The sequence below is a fragment of the Taurulus bubalis genome (genome assembly GCF_910589615.1).
Source record: "Taurulus bubalis genome assembly, chromosome: 7".
Lineage (NCBI taxonomy): Eukaryota > Metazoa > Chordata > Actinopteri > Perciformes > Cottidae > Taurulus > Taurulus bubalis.
The window spans coordinates 15,062,770-15,075,348 of record NC_136595.1 but is presented as its reverse complement, the minus strand read 5'-3'; the positions used below and the strand labels follow the sequence as shown (position 1 = coordinate 15,075,348).

Below are 12,579 nucleotides of genomic sequence, written 5' to 3'. Positions count from 1 at the left end.
ACCAAAATCCACATTCATTTATTAGTGAGAGTTAAATCTTTGCAATAGTTCTTCTTTCAAAAGTATAAATTGAAATTTTAATATACAGTGGACAATCTTTTATCTCAAAATTATTTATGACAGAAATTGTTTTGGTAACAGTTTTATAATTCAAACAATGTTATTATGTTACCGCTCCTCTTTGAGTTTTTACTGCTGTTTTTATTTATTTATTATAAATGTTTGCAAAGGGATGATTTTATTTCTGATCCCAGTTGTGCTTTGGAAAGCATTTCCCAGAATCCCTTGGGCTCGTTGGTTGTCATTACATCGCCAGCTGGACCTGCTGGGCTCTGTAGGTGTCAAAGTCCTCAGGAAGAGTGTCTGAAGAGAGAAACCACAGGAGGTGAAATCTCTGTTTTGTTCACAGTTTAAGCCGCCGAGTAAATTTTACAGAAATGCGTTTTGTTTTTAACTACAGCGATAACTGAAAGTGATGTCCCTTAAGTCCTAAAAACACATATTAATGCTCATTTAAATCTCCTTATTTCAGAATCGGAAACTTTTCTAACCGTTGCAGCGATAACGCAGGTTGGCCCAGATGATGTTCTCCTGGGAAAAGCAGAAGACTCCCAGTCGACCTCCTCTCATTGTGGTGTCTATGATGACGCCTGTGTCCGCCACCATCTTGGGACCCTCAAAGAAACGCACTCTGCGCACCATCAAGAGAAGATAACAACATCACACGGCAACAAACTGGTTTAGGATTTGTTAGAAACCGAGACAATTTAGAAGAAGCTGGGAAGTTTTTTTCTTTTCTTTTGGTAGCGGTTTCTTCCACCATCCAGTCATTGAGATAAGCTGGGCTAATAAGGACATAAAAATGACAAAATATCACCTGGCTGTTGATTTCATTCGGTCAGTACCTGATGTAGCCGTCGGCGGGTCGGTGTTGAAGGAACCAGCGGTAAGAAGTCTTGTCCTTCCAGCCAACATTGCGGGCGTCTTTCCACAGGAGTTTGACCTGATCACTGGTGTCGCCGGTGTGCCACAGGGCGTTCCTCAGGTTTTCACCTGGACCCGTGTTTGACTTCACAGCCTTTTCAATAGCACAAGTGACATAAGCCTCATCTTCTATGTCCTAAGGTAGCATGTCATGTCAACTCTTGTGTCTACTAGGAACACCAAAATGACTTATAAACATTTTCTCAACGTTTACAAATTGACAGTGGATTATTATGAGAATCCTCTTTAAATAGTTTATAATGGTTTTATAGTTTTCACTTTTCTAAAAGATAAGTGGTTGAAGTCCATAAGAGGGGTCTAATATTTTCCACAACCTGGCAACCCAAAAGTTGTTAGCCAATATTAAACCCATTTCTTTAAATGGAGCCTGATTAGAAAGTGGTAGTGGTATTCCTAAAAGCTAATACATGTAACTTCTGCAACATTTCTCTGAGGTGGACCGTTCAAATACCTTCAGCTGGATGCCTGGTTCTGCCACGGCTCTGAACGGGTTCGCCTGCCAGTAGATCTGTTCCACCTGCTTCCACATCACCACGTAGAAACTGGAGCTGTCTTGGTACCCGAAGATAAATCCTGCGTAGTCGTCGTCCGTTACCGTGTTTACATGAAACGTCCCTTCAAAATCGACACCGCTGAAAGCTGTGTATCCTGGTGGAGACATTGAATCAAACATGTGCAGGAATACAGATGTTACTAGTGTAGTTAAAGGGAGCTGTGATCCAAGTTCTCTTTTTATTGCAATTGCTATTGATTTTGTTTGTATCCAGTACCTATCCCCCTGAGGTTTAGGTCCAGGGATGCGCACACGACTCTAAATTAGTATTATCAATCTTCTCACCTAATTCTCCTCAAGAGAGCCAATGCCAATTTCCCAGAATGTCGAACTAATCCATTCAATATAATGCTCTTACCAACAGCCAAGCCAGGATCACTGTTCATGGTCTGGACAATCTCTTGTCCCTACACAAACAAAAGAGTGGATTTAAGAGAAATGTAATCAGATTAAGATGTCGGATCCCGAGACACAAATGTATGTAAACAAAACAGGAAGAAACATTTAACCTGGTTCAGCACCACCCAGTTGGGGTCGATCTGTGCGTCTCCCTCCGGATCTAAAACCACGGTCTGGTACTCCCTGAAGTCGGTGAGGGTGACTTCAGCGTTTTCTGGACAAACGTCAATGGTGTCGATGATCATGTCGTTGTCGAAATCCTTCTCGCATATGTTTCCCACACCATCACCTGAGAAAATAAATATGAAGACTGTCTTTGGAGCCAAACCTTGTCGTCTTTTGTTATTTCCTAGATGTAGTCTGGAGCGTTACCCACCATTAGAGTCCTCCTGCAGAGGGTTAGGGATTAGACGGCAGTTATCAGGACCAGGCGGCAGCAGGTCCGGGATGCCATCGTTGTCGTCGTCATCATCGCACTCGTCTCCGATGCCGTCCTTGTCGGTGTCCAGCTGGGAGCTGTTGATGACGGCTGGACAGTTGTCCCGGGAGTCTTGGTGGCCGTCACCATCACTGGAGATGAGAGGCTTTTACTGGTACAGGCAGACTTTGGTCTCCAGAATAAATACATGTGATGTGATTGATGAGGTCACACAGTACCTGTCCTTGTTGGTGTCACAGGGGTCGCCGATCAAGTCGTTGTCCACATCCGTCTGAGAAAGATTAAATGAATTATTGTTAGTGTGAAACGGAACAAAGGCAAAACAAGATTTTCTGAAGCTATTTAAATCAAGTTGCTTTTCAATTTTTTTGTGTAGATGTCATTGGTCAGTGTTCTTAGTGAATAAAACTATCTTTCGAAATTACTAAATCATTTAATCACTACGAGCAATGGGATATATTATATATCCTTTTTTTAAGTGATATATTATGATATAAATGATAAAAAATATCACACGCTTTTTACTTTCCTCCCCTCTCTCCCTGCTGTTACCCCGATTCCCCTCCGACTTGATCAAATTTAAAAATCCCCCTTCTATACTTATTATATAGTCAGTGTCAGTGCAAATTGTGATCGTGTTTTTTTTATTACGTAATAATTCCACATATTTGTCAGTTGTGTCTAAATGTGACGAGCAGACACAAACACAAAAGCAGACTTTGTAGAAAAGAGCAGAGGCGCCCGACGTACACCTGCTGTCAGTTTGAAAAGGGAAGTCATTTTTTTGTTGTTGCTTGCCGTCATTACCAAGTCACTGTCATTTAAATCTAATAAAACCACACAGTCCACATGAAGCAGATTAGTTGAGTTTAGATGATTAAACTCAAACTTTAACTTTCATTGTTGAGTATTACTTGATCTTTGAAAGATTTGTCAACAAGCTTTATTCCCTCTTTGCAACACTTTCCACTCTACTTGACATATTTATGCCGTATTCATTTATCTCTTTTCTGCCAGAAGTGTTAAACCTGTATGTGCTTTGGCTCGTCAGACTCAAATCTTCTTGATTTATGACAGTTTGTACATAAAAAAGAGATGTGTGACCTGGTCAGGGTTTGGAACATAAGGACAGCTGTCGCAGGCGTCTCCCACTTTGTCTCCATCTCGATCTTTCTGGTCAGCGTTGGGAACCCGTTTGCAGTTATCCAGGTGATTTGGGATTCCTTAGATTAAGGTGGAAACCAGTTAATGGTCAAGTGACTTCATGTTACTCCACTGCCCATTTTGTTAAAGTGTTTTTCCACAAAGCCTTAATTTAGTTGCGTCAAATTACTCATCATAATCATAATTTACATTATAGGCCTCTCTTATATTAGTATTAACAAATATTAGTACAATAGATTTGCAGCTTTAAATGTACCGTTCATGACTCAAAACATCAATACTTAATCTACGAATAAATCCACATTGATGTGAGTGTGTAAAAAAATGGAGAATACTAACCGTCCCCATCAATGTCTTCATCACATTCATCACCGAATTTGTCCACATCTGTGTCTTTTTGGTCGTTGTTTTTGACGGCGCGGCAGTTGTCGCAAGCGTCACCAAAGTCGTCCTCATCAATATTCCTCTGGTCTACGTTCGGCACCAACACACAGTTATCCTGTAGCATAGATGAACACAGGCTTTTCATTCATTTACACATCTTCTGAATAATTTAATTTTGAACCTCATCCCTGTCTTTTCTGCATTACCTGCATGTTGAGGATCCCATCCCCATCTGCATCTTCATCACAGGCGTCTCCAATTCCATCACCGTCGGCATCTTCTTGACCAGAATTGGGAACAGTGAGACAATTATCCTGAAACAAAAAAACAAAAAAACACTCTGTTAAAGTAGACTAGAATCAGATACAATGAAGTCAATAACAGTGTTTGACATACAGAGTTATAGATCGGTTCCTCCCACCATGGACAACATGCTTCAATTTGAGAATCGCTAAAACTTAAAGAACTACATTTTTTATTTCAGTATCACATTATAGTCAAACTTGTTGTTTCTAAAGCAGTTAAAATGTCAAACCACAGCCTTAAAAGAGACTTTAGTTAGTGCCTGTGAACTGAAATCAACTTTATATAGATAGAGATAGATAGATCTATACTTTATTCATCCCCAAGGGAAAATGTGTTTGTGGCAGCAGCAAGCAAAGTTACATAGAAGACACAAACATATTAGGTAAAAAAAGAAATACTCAATATATACAACAAAACAGAACAGCAGAGCGTATTAAATTTAAGAAAATTAAACTATAAAGAAAGTGCACAAATGCAGTGTATATCAATACAAATGTGCAATTCCTCAGCAGTCATCACAGCACACTGTTTATTCTGTATATTACCACATATACATACGCAAATATTTATTCTTTGCAGATGGCTAAATTGTGGTCGCTTGTAGTCATGGAGACTCACCTTGTTACAGTTCCTCTCAGGACAGGCCAGTCTGTCATCTGGGAAACCATCGATGTCAATGTCCGCCCCGCAGAGGAAGCCGTTGCCAGCCCATCCGACTCCACACTGCGGATGGATAATGTGTTATGCACTGCACAGACTGTTTTCATTGGCCCTGCATCCAGTACCAATGGACTTTTAAGTGCTCAAATAGACTTTTGATTTCACAATGTCGGGCACAAGAGGAATATAATTTAAATAGTTGGGTTAAAAATGTTCAGCAGCTGTGAAAACTCTGCAACTTCTAAAGCGCTTCTGGACTGTCTCCTTTAGAAGAACTTGTGGCAGTAAATTAAGTATAATTTGCTAGATTTTACACAAGCAGTGCAGTGAAGATTTGGGGGGTCAAAAGATAAATATAATATGATTTATTATGATAAAGCTGTTTTGCTCCCCAAAGTCCCTATTGTAAGATTTATTTAGCACAGAGAATCATATAAAACTTAACAAAGAAATCCGTCACTTCTATTGGGGCTGCTACAGTGTGGAACGTTTCGCTCAGAGAAATATGAAGATGGAGCAGAAAGTTTGATTCATTCACCTGACACTCGATTCTCCCTTCTCGATGGACAATGCACTCAGCGCTGCCGTGGCAGGGGTTTAGTTGGCCGTTCCCACAGGCTCTCTCCGGTTTACAGCCCCGCCGCTGGTCCCCAACATAGCCTGTCTTGCAGGGACCACACCTGAACGAGCCCTGTGGACACACAGAGGACTCAGACCCATCCGTAAGTCTACGTTTCTACATTAGTGTTGTTGTAAGAGAACCTCCAGAGAGCAGTAGGTTGGAGGGACTACGCACCTTCTCGACTTACTACGTACTATAATGATGCTGAAGTGACACACATTTTCAGTTAAAATATATTATATATTTCAGTTAAAAAAACTAAACAATCCATTTTTGTTAAAGCTTGTGCATTTTCAAAACATGAGAGCGGCATGGATTGATGATATAGAGTCAATAATGTGTCTCTGATAATAATTTGCCTCAACATTGACAACACAGATTGTGACCAAGACATTTATGTGTTTGTGACCCGGCTGCCATGTTGCAAACAGTTGAGCCAAAATCAAGCGCCTCCCACTTCCTCTCAAGCTAAACAGTACACTGAAATATATTTCTGAAAATATTTAAAGCGAGAAATAGCGTCAAAGTAATTTGATCAGTGCTGCCTAGTTTGACATTCTCACTCCCAACTGGTTAAATACCGACGCTTGGTCAGTGGCCATAAGCTTCAAACCATAGGCTCTAGGTATGCTACTCCACTAGCGTCAGTTTTGAACGTGTCAGGAGCATGTTCAAAAGTTCCCACTCGTTATATGCATCGTGGTTTTTAAAAATTAACTTCCGTCTTCACAGGAAGTTAGGTTTAGGAGAAGAGCGTGGTTTACATTGGAGTTAGCTGAGAGAGCGGCGTGTCGCATACTGACGCTAAAGGGTACCTCCATGCATCGGTATCAGACCCTGAGGGGCACTGAACTTGATAGCTGTTTGTCCTCAGCTCTGATTGGTTGTTTATCTTCGGGCGCAGTGGAATCCTGTAAATGCCATGCTGCAGGGTATTCCTCTAACAGTCAGTGTTTTATTAAAGTGTTTATACTCACAGGGGTGTTCATACAGACAGAGTTGTCCTCACAGCCTCCATTGTTGAGGCCTTCACACTCATTTATGTCTTTGCACACCTTGATAGGACATAAACAGACAGAAAGAACATTAGATAACTTCAATGTAACAAGACATGAAAAATGAAGTGCAGCAGAGCAAAGACAGTCCTGTGTCGAGGATTGAGGTGGTGCTGAAATAGACCAGTTGTATACAGAATATACAGGGGGGGGGGGGGGGGGGGGGGGGGGTTTGGTGAGAAGCAAAGACAAACGTGTAGGTGTAGAGGGGAAAGTTTCATCTACCTCAGGTTTTATCAAAGACTATCAGCAATATATAACATAATGATACTATTTGAATTAATTTATCAGTATCTTGGTACCATTCACAGCTGAGTTTAACATGGTCAAGTACATAGGTAGGTGGCTGAATCTTAAGTTATCCATCTTAATCTGGACAATCAATTATCTTGGATAATAGTTTAATATGCTAGTTAGTTAGTTAGAAACTTAATGGTCCACGAATGGAAAATTGGCTTTGGCGTTACCGAAATCAACATAAAATACAAAAAGGATAAATAGTAAGAAACTGTTAAGAACGAAAAAACTCTTGGGACAGTTGATTTAATTGATATATAAAGTTATTGATATTTAAATGTGTTATCTTATAATGAATGAGCATTTCTTCCTTTGTTTCCTCTTTTGTTTTCGGTGTTGCCTCGTGAGAGGAGTTCAGAGGTTCTGGTTCACTGACCTGTTTGTTGGCGGTGGCGAAGGCGAGGCCGACGCCCTGGACCTGAGGCCCGGTGTATCCAGCTGGACAGGTACCACAGCGGAAACCCGGGGAGGTGTTAATGCAACGCACGCCCATGTGACATGGCATCACAGTACACTGTCCACAACAAAGACACAGAAACACACATCAGGAACCCAAATCTGGTTCTGTTAGACGATGATGTATAGATTGTTGTTTGATTCAAGTCAACATGTTTAAGTTGAGTAACGGTAAATTCAATGAGTTTTGATATTAAAGACCCACACAAGTGGTTTCACTTATTTAGGCAGATTATATATAATATTTATTCAACAGTTAAAACCTCAGATTAGAACCCTAGTTAAAATTGGGCAACGCTATTCTGGTAATAAGAATAAAAGCGGTGTAGCTCTCCCACACTAACCAGCCCGTTCTCATTTCCAAGTCATCAAATACCAACGCTTTGTAACGCCCCCTCCATGTCTGATATCGATGCACAAGGCACCGTTTAGCGTCTGCATGAGACACAGCTGGCTTTCTAATTTAGTAAATAGAATGTAAACCATCTGCTTCATTACTAGACGCTCAGAGAAAATTCTCTGTGAGTGAGATGACGTGTTATGAGGACTGAATAAACCCAAACTAAGGTCTATTTGTGTATCCCAAAGTTTTGTTGAGGTATTTTGAAGTTGTGTGTTTTCTGTATTCTGTGCGTTACGTTGTTTAAGTTTTACTTAGTTTGCGTACTTATTTTGAGTCTAACTATTGTATCACAATGTATCCTATTATAACGTAGTGCATCATATCATTTGTATGTATGAATCGTACTTTATCTGTTTTAACCATTTAAAAACTTAACATATTGTAATGTATTGGATAATGTCATACGGCAGTGGGTCAAATTACATCTTCATGCGCTATATCATACAATCATATTGTTTTGTATCACATCTTAAAGCCCTTTGTGTTGGATTTTAACTCATCATATATTGCCAGAGAGAGCCTGTCTCGTGTTACACGAGTTTGAGACAACAGAGAAGTGAAAGTAGAAGAAAACCCTTCTCATTGAATCGTGACCTCTTCACTTTTCCATCATAGCGATGTACGATGTGACCTATCGTATGATTTTCCTGCGTACCTCGTCCACATCGGTGCAGTGGGTGCCGTTGCCCTGCATGCCGTCAGGACAGGGCCCACACTTTATACCCTGAGGGGTCTCCTTACACTTCACCCCTGGGTGGCAGGGGTTGGGCACGCAGGAGGGCCGATGCTGCGTTCCTCCCATCCCTGAGGAGAGAGAAGCTTTATATCCGATTTGTTCCTATGGATTCTTCAGTTTGTTAGGTCTGTATGATGATATGAAACTCCCATCAACATGAATTAATATTGTTTTTTTGTTTCTCAATATTATTCTACTACATGTCTGAAAAACTAAAAAAGAAGAGTTCTTGAAAAGTTCAGCCATTGTTCAAATTGTGTTGAAAGGTGAAAAAAGCAACCGAAGCTACAAATCCAGTTGAAAAAGCGTTGGGAAAACATTGACCGTTGAAATAGAAAATCGGTGTCCACAATCGTGTTAGCAAAGCATCGATAAGAGTTTCTGTTTGGTGGGTCAACTCACCGCAGGCTTCACACTCCATAACTGTGTTCTTCAGAAATACGATCTCTTTTATCTGGAAAAACAATCAATGAAATGTTTATATGATACCTCGAGCCTGAATCTAATCAAATGTTCAGCTTTTATTATACTTAGAAATAGAGTCGTCTGGTACACCAGTGTAAATATAAAGGAGTTAGAATAGAATCCAGTTGAATCTCCATATTTTAACTGCATTGGATTCTATCTGAAAAAGGTTGTTTTAACTTTCACCTTTTTTAGTCTCATCTTTAATCCGAAAACCACAGAATAGGTCTAGAACGGACTGAACTGTTTTCCGTCGTCATTTGAAGTACAGAAGAAAATGGAAATTGTTGTCAGTTGTAATGTTACAATCCGTCAGTAAGGTGTTGTCGCAGCTCGTCATGGAACTAATCCAAATGTAGATCATCATTATTATGAACAATTATTGACTTCATGCTTGCTGTCTAAATGTTAAAACAGTCTTACTTGTTGTTTGAGAAGCTCTTTAATCTCAGCCAGGGCCATGTTCGTCATTTTAATCTGACTGATGATTTCTCCATCTAAAAAGAAGGAAAAAAATCATTACAGCTATTTCAAGACACACTTTACACAACCAAATGTATCACAACAAGCTGAGTTACCTTCCCAGTGCGGGTCCTCACATACATAAAGATTTCGGCGCAGACTCTTTTATTCTTTGTAAGAACCGTTTTTGTCTCTGCACTTCACTAACGAAACCTAATACTTCAGTTTTGTTGGCTTCTCTGATTGATGCTGATGAGTAATCTTACAATTAACTGACGTAAAGGTTGTTTTTCAGTAGATCACATGTCACCTCATCAGTCTTGCTGTTGGCAGAACATCAGGGACCAGAAGCTCACAGGGGAACAACACACATGTCCTCCTGTACGACATGGCACACTGCCAGTTGAATATCAAAGTCTAATGCCTGACGTTCCTCAGCCACCACAGCTCGTCTCCCCCTCCCACGCATTCACTAGAGTCAGAGATGTTTTGATTGCAACTGCAAAATTGATTTTCCAGATATGGAATGATACAGGATTTCTGGAAGCGAAATGTTTCAAGCTTCCCTGGAAGACAGATTCATGAATCTTATCTGAAAACAGGATGCGATGCTCAGGTGAGTTCACATTCTGAAGCAACATGCTGCTTGTGCTAATTGACTCAAAGACGCTTCACACTTCACCATCGCTTCCCCCAGAGGAGCCGTACGAGGGCAGAGACCTCCTGAGTGTCAAGCACAGGAAATGTGTTATTCCCATTAGCAGCCACTCTGTTTACTGAATGGATTCCACAGCAGAGAGACAAGATGCTGGAGATAAATCACTCCCACTGCTAATAGAAACGTAAATACATTTTCTACGACAGAAAGCTGTGAGTAATTGTTTTTCTTTATCCTGTGCAAGTTCAGATATCTAATCAGAAAGGCTTTGTGCACAAAACTCAAACTCCTCTGAGCTTTTCTGAATCAAATATAAAATTCCATCAAGAGAAAAAAAAGAGAAAATTTAAATAAGCAACAAAAATAAATCCTAATTCAAGGATGCTTTTCCCATATCTCCATTTCACAAATTCTTTACTATATTTAAAAAGCCAGTGGTAACTTTAATTCATCAGTGCTTCTTTCCCAAACCTCTAATTCCCCATAAAGATCAATTAAGTTTAACTTTATTGTTTCCGAAAAAATAATGACTACAAAATATTTAAAACAAGTCTCACCTCTTTGTCCCGCTGCAGTATGTCCTCCCATGCAGAGCGCACCGTTCAGCACCAGAAACCACAGCATGGCTTAGTCTGGTTCAGAGAGGCTGCTTCAGGTACAGCTTCTCTCTCTTCTGCCTTTAGACGGAGTGCTTCTCCTGCAATCCAGCAGTATTTTGTATAACCCCCCTCCCTCCTCTCCTCCACACACACACACACACACACACACACACACACACACACACACACACACACACACACACACACACACACACACACACACACACACTCTCTCCACCTCCCATGCCTGGCTGACATCCCCATCCTTTCCCCTAAAACTCCTCTGCAAACCACTAATGGAAAGAGTTTAAGAAACAGGAATTGGAGTTTGATTGCACAACACATTACCCTCTGTGTTTTTTTTGGTTAAAGTGAAAGTGCTTAATTTGGGAGGAAACTGTGCCTTAATTCTTTTGTCTTTAATTGGTTGGTTGTTTTTTTTATAATTTTGAGGGTTGACGATCAATTTGTATTGAATTTTTTTTGTCGATTGGTTGGTTTTTGTCTCATTTAGGACTTAAGTTGGTTGGTTGGTTTTCTGGTTGATTAACTTACTGGCTTGTTGTTTAGTTGGTACTAAAACTGGAAGTAATGTCCTCATCGTTGTACCTTAACTGCAGGATAAGGTATGTTTGCACTCACCAACCAAAGTTAACACTTTTAGAGCAGTTAGTGTTTCATTAAATTACCAATTGTTTTCTTTAATATGTTGCCAATTAATGATTTATCCATGCACTTTAAAAACATTGTAAAGTTTGTGTTTGACATGATGCATTGCACTGTATCCAATATGTTGTATTAGTAAAACTGATGCAGAATGTTTATAAAGACCTTTAAATAGCCTCCAACATCTAAATTAATACAAATTAAATAAATAATTATAATTGTAAAAGTAACACAGAAAAGCACAACTCAGTTTTCACATAAAATCTGAAAATAGGCTTCAGATCCAGTCTGTGTTTTATGACAAACCCATGTTTATGGCTTTATGACAACAAATGCGTTTGAATTGTTCTGTGTGTGTGTCAGTAATGGGATCAGCAGATGTTGGTTACATTCCTTGCAGGGAAGGTTTTGGAGTATTTTGTCCAAGATCACTTTGATAATCTCTCACCACCTCCACTCTCTCTCTCTCCTGGCCGGCTCGCTGCCTTGCCCAAAGGAGCAGGGTTGTCTCACTCTGGAAAAACAAACACAGCAGCTCATTTCTGGAGACCTGTGTTTTACTCCAAAGAGGAAGAAATTACACATTCATGAAATCTTTCTTCTCGTCTTTAAACATGTTAAAGCATGTTTGTTGGAGCGAGAAGTCAGTGAAAATTGAATCCCACTTCAACAATGTGTTTTATCAAAGGATGAGTAAGTAAGTAGTAGTAGCAAGTATTAATTAAGTTCCTTAAGTTTCCCCTTTTTCCAATTTTAGTACTTTCAAGGTTGTTAAAATCATCTTATTCCACACTGTCTGACAGTCTGATATTCTTTATAATCTTTTTCCAACTCGACACTATATAATGTGTATAGCCAAATCCAAGACTCTATGTAATTTGCAGAATTTTAGACCCAGGTCCCCACAACAGTCCACCTGACAAATTGGCATATCTTTGGAAACTTTGGGATATCCTCTACAATTTAAAATGAAGTTTGAGTTGTGTGCTGTATTGCTGCCACATGGACGACACCCCTTAGTTTGAAGAACACATCTCTCAATGCTTTTAAATTGTGAGCAGTTACATTTGAACTCATCTGCATCTGCATCTTCGACAGAAATGATCCAGTTTTCTCATCAATAGAGTTCCATGTCGTACTTAAAACAGCAAACACAAGAGAGATAGACCTTTGGACGGAAGCTGATGGTTTTTGTGAGCTCCAACAGTGCAACAAACGTAACCTGAAAATGGAGCGGACAGAACTTTTAC

The 12,579-nt window shown here is 39.9% G+C and overlaps 1 protein-coding gene across 2 annotated transcripts; it reads right to left on the bottom strand.

Annotated features, from left to right (window-relative positions):
• On the bottom strand, positions 1-10,737 carry comp (cartilage oligomeric matrix protein). Of its 2 annotated transcripts, none has more exons than XM_079221058.1 (19): positions 10,622-10,737; positions 9,368-9,441; positions 8,882-8,933; positions 8,399-8,547; positions 7,261-7,398; positions 6,510-6,587; positions 5,449-5,601; positions 4,869-4,973; positions 4,151-4,258; positions 3,900-4,059; positions 3,501-3,619; positions 2,615-2,667; positions 2,334-2,527; positions 2,068-2,246; positions 1,917-1,965; positions 1,457-1,653; positions 906-1,078; positions 552-691; positions 1-392 (listed from the first exon to the last, which is right to left on the bottom strand). In XM_079221058.1, exons 1-19 carry the CDS (start codon positions 10,686-10,688, stop codon positions 202-204), a joined length of 2,379 nt encoding a protein of 792 aa, XP_079077184.1. In that variant the 5' UTR covers positions 10,689-10,737; the 3' UTR covers positions 1-201. The 2 variants fall into 2 exon arrangements, with proteins under 2 accessions (XP_079077184.1, XP_079077183.1); XM_079221057.1 differs by having other exon boundaries at positions 1-363.
• Between the last annotated feature and the right edge of the window lie 1,842 nt (positions 10,738-12,579).

Coding starts and splice junctions, on each gene's coding strand:
- comp (XM_079221058.1), bottom strand. CDS start 10,688: ATGCTGTGGTTTCTGGTGCTGAACGGTGCGCTCTGCATGGGAGGACAT. Junction 6,588..7,260: donor TCGCCACCGCCAACAAACAG/GTCAGTGAACCA, acceptor TGTCCTATCAAG/GTGTGCAAAGACATAAATGA. Junction 4,060..4,150: donor ATGGGATCCTCAACATGCAG/GTAATGCAGAAA, acceptor TCTATGCTACAG/GATAACTGTGTGTTGGTGCC.